Source organism: Myotis davidii, unplaced genomic scaffold, assembly GCF_000327345.1.
Source record: "Myotis davidii unplaced genomic scaffold, ASM32734v1 scaffold73, whole genome shotgun sequence".
Lineage (NCBI taxonomy): Eukaryota > Metazoa > Chordata > Mammalia > Chiroptera > Vespertilionidae > Myotis > Myotis davidii.
In genome coordinates, this window is record NW_006286675.1 from 8,243,532 (window position 1) to 8,246,914 (window position 3,383).

Here is a 3,383-nt window from a genome sequence, read left to right on the forward strand (position 1 = left end):
GTTTGTAAATTATATTCAATTTTTAAAAAGAGTAATATGGCCCTAGCTGGTTTGGCTCAGTGGATAGAGTGTCGGCCTGTGGACTGAAGGTTCAATTCTGGCGAGGGGCACATGCCCGGCTGCTCATGGTGCTGAAGTTTCGCACTACACAACTTTAGGGGGTACCATTCACATAGTCTGTGTGAAAGGCACTGCCGGGAATTATGATGTGCTCAACCAGCATGGCAGCAGCTCTAGCCCACAGTTGCATTTATTCCCAAATCTGTTTGGGAACAGTTTATGTCAGTGACAACCTTACACATACTTATTCAATTTAATTAAATATTAAATAAACAAAATTACTTTTATAATTCTGGAAAAGGAATTAGATAAAAGAATTTTTAAATTAACATCTAAAAATAAAGGAATCTTATTTTGCTCACCTTAAACATGACATTAATTTCTTCCCCCATTGGATCAGTATTCACCATTGTGACCTTTAAGGGCACAGCATTAGAGCTGAAGAAGGAACATGACTACAAATACAACACATTAAGTATTAGAAATATAACACTGGAATAAAAATGGGTATAAGATTTATTTTTGCCCTAGGCATTTCTCCTTTCACGTGTTTCTCTGAATTATGGCAAATGAAGTAACACAGGAGACTTGCTTTTTAGATAATATGGCAGATAAGAGGAATATAAAAATACTTTCTGAAACTTAACAATGCATATATGAGTAAAAGATCATCTACTACTTTTTGGGCAGAGAAGCAAAATCTTAAAAACTTGAGACAGCCCTTGGCATGGGCTCGGTTGGAACATCATCCCATATACCAAAAGGTTATAAGTTCAATACTCAGCCAGGACACATACCTAGGTTGTGGGTCCGGGGTGCATGCAGGAGGCAACCAATCCATGTTTCTCTCTCATCTCTCTCTCTCTCAACATATCCTCAGGTGAGGATTAAAAATAATAACTTAAGACAAAAAAATTTATTAAAAGTTTGAGCTTTAAAAGCTTGAGGATGCTCTCTCATCACTGATGTTTCTATCTCCCTCTCTGAAATCAATCCTATATAATAAAAGCCTAATATGCTAAGTGTCAGACCATTCGTTTGACTGGTAGACCAGTTGCTATGATGCACACTGACCACCAGGGGGCAGACGCTCCAACCGGTAGGTTAGCTTGCTGCTGGGCTCTAGCCAATTGGGACTGGGTGAGATGGGCCAGACATCCCCTGGAGCCTTCCCATGGTCCCTCCCTGGCCCCAGTCATGCACCGGTGTGGTCCCTTGGTCAGTCTTGTGCTCTCTCGCAATCCGGGACCCCTTAAGGGATGTCGGAAAGCCAGTTTTGGCTATATCCCTGCAGGCCAGGCTAAGGAACCCCACTGGTGCACAAATCTGTGCACCTGGCCTCTAGTAAAAATATATCTTAAAAAAAAAAAAAAAAAGACAGTGAGACCAACTTAAAGGTAAACAATAAAACAAAACCAAAGGGGAAAATATAATCATTCTGCCTCCAAATGACATAATATACAAGTCAGGCATCCACTGTTAAATTTCAATGAAGAGTAGCCATGTCAACTAAAACAAAAAAATTCAAATCTGAAACTTCATTAAGGATAGCTGTACCCTGGCCTTTCAAAACCACAAACTCTAATGAATGAATTAATTGGTTGCTTTTGCTGAACTCATGATAGAGGAAAAACCCACTATTTGTATTACTATTAGCCCCGTTCAAAATACAATTACTCAATTTTGATGACCACTGAACTTTACTTAATTTTTTTTTTTTAAATGTTATTCTTGATTTTAGAGAGAGGGACAGAGAGAAACATCAATGGGCTGCCTTCTGAAGGCCCTCTACTGGGGATCGAACCTGCAACCTGAGCATGGGCCCTGACCAGGAATTGAACTGGCTACCTTTGGTACACGGGAAGATGCTCAACCACCAACTGAACCACACCGACCTGGGCTTACTGAACTATTTTTTGATGGCTCTAAAAAGTGCTATAAAGCCCTTGCCTGTGTGGCTCAGTTGGTTGAGCACTGTCTTGTGTACCGAGAGGTCTCTGGTTCGATTCCTGGTCAGGGCACATGCTTGGATTGCAGGCTTGACTCCTAGGAGGGGGCATGCAGGAGGCAACCCATCGATGTTTCTCTCTTTCCTCTCCCTCTCCCTCCCCGTCACCACCACACTTCACCCCTGCTAAAAATCAATAAAAACATACTTTAAAAAAACAAAATGGGTTTTTAAAATAATAAAGAGTGCTATAAATCCAGGAAGAGTTTATCTGGCTACTCACAAGGAAAGGAAAAAATTGCCTATCTGTGAGTGGGTAGTTTTACCATTGGAATTACAACATATGCCTCTCATGTAGCTATTATACAACTGTAAAAAAATAATGTAATTTGAGGTAGTAAATAATTTTACACTAATTTCTTTCAGGAATGATTAGTAAAAATGTACTGACATAAATATGGATCTTATATCACAGAAATCCACAAATACTTATAACCAATTTATGTAGGTTTTATACTCATTTGCTTTAAGCATACCTGCCCATTTCTCTTCTTCCTATATAGTATTTTGAAATGTAATATGAACTTGTAAGTATTTTATTTGTTACCTTAATATTTAATTCTTTTGCCACAAGACTTGGATTGAGAGGGAGACGACATTTATTTCTTAGAAAAAAGGACTGTACTCGTTCCATACTCCTGTGGAGGACAACCTAGGAAAAGAGATTGATACTGTAAGTACATAATGAAAATGAAGTCCTATTTTTAAGACAACAAAATTAAGAAGCAAACCTAATTTTTAAAATGCCCATTTGTCAAACATTGCTAAAGAGGGTTAATTTTTACTATAAAAATAAAATTAGAATGGGCAAAGGCTATAAACATAGGAGGGAAAGTGCATATGTTCATATTTAATATATTAACTAAAACTCACTAATAGCCAAATGAACAGAAATTAAACAAAAGGGAGATATAATTTTATAAGACAAAATTTTAAGATAATAGCCAGTGCTGGCAACAGGGTGGGAAACAGATACTTTCATAATATACTGGTGGGGAGGGGAGGTGTATACCAGCATATATATTTATATAAATTTTTGGTACAATAATCTAATAGGAATTATTATAACTTAAAATATACAAAGCTCTTAACTACAGTTATTTTACATGTAGGAATCCTTCCTATACTAATAAAAGAGAAAAATGGTAATTGGTGTATGAGCTACTCTTTTCATTGGCTAATCAGGGCTATATGCAAATTAACTGTCAACTAAGATTGGCAGTTAACTGCCAACTAAGATTGGCAGTTAACTGCCAACAAAGATGGCGGTTAATTTGCATATGTAGGCACAATGCAGGGAGGCGAAAGGGAAAGC

The 3,383-nt window shown here is 37.7% G+C and overlaps 1 protein-coding gene across 1 annotated transcript in view; it reads right to left on the minus strand.

The window, feature by feature from the left end:
- PIK3C2A (phosphatidylinositol-4-phosphate 3-kinase catalytic subunit type 2 alpha) overlaps positions 1-3,383 on the minus strand; it is a 95,567-nt gene that overhangs the window by 17,784 nt on the left and 74,400 nt on the right. The window contains exons 20-21 of the mRNA XM_006758350.2: positions 2,616-2,720; positions 423-515 (exon numbers count right to left, since the gene is read on the minus strand). Of these exons, the coding sequence (XP_006758413.1) occupies positions 423-515; positions 2,616-2,720 (198 nt within the window). The remainder of the gene's footprint in view (positions 1-422; positions 516-2,615; positions 2,721-3,383) is intronic.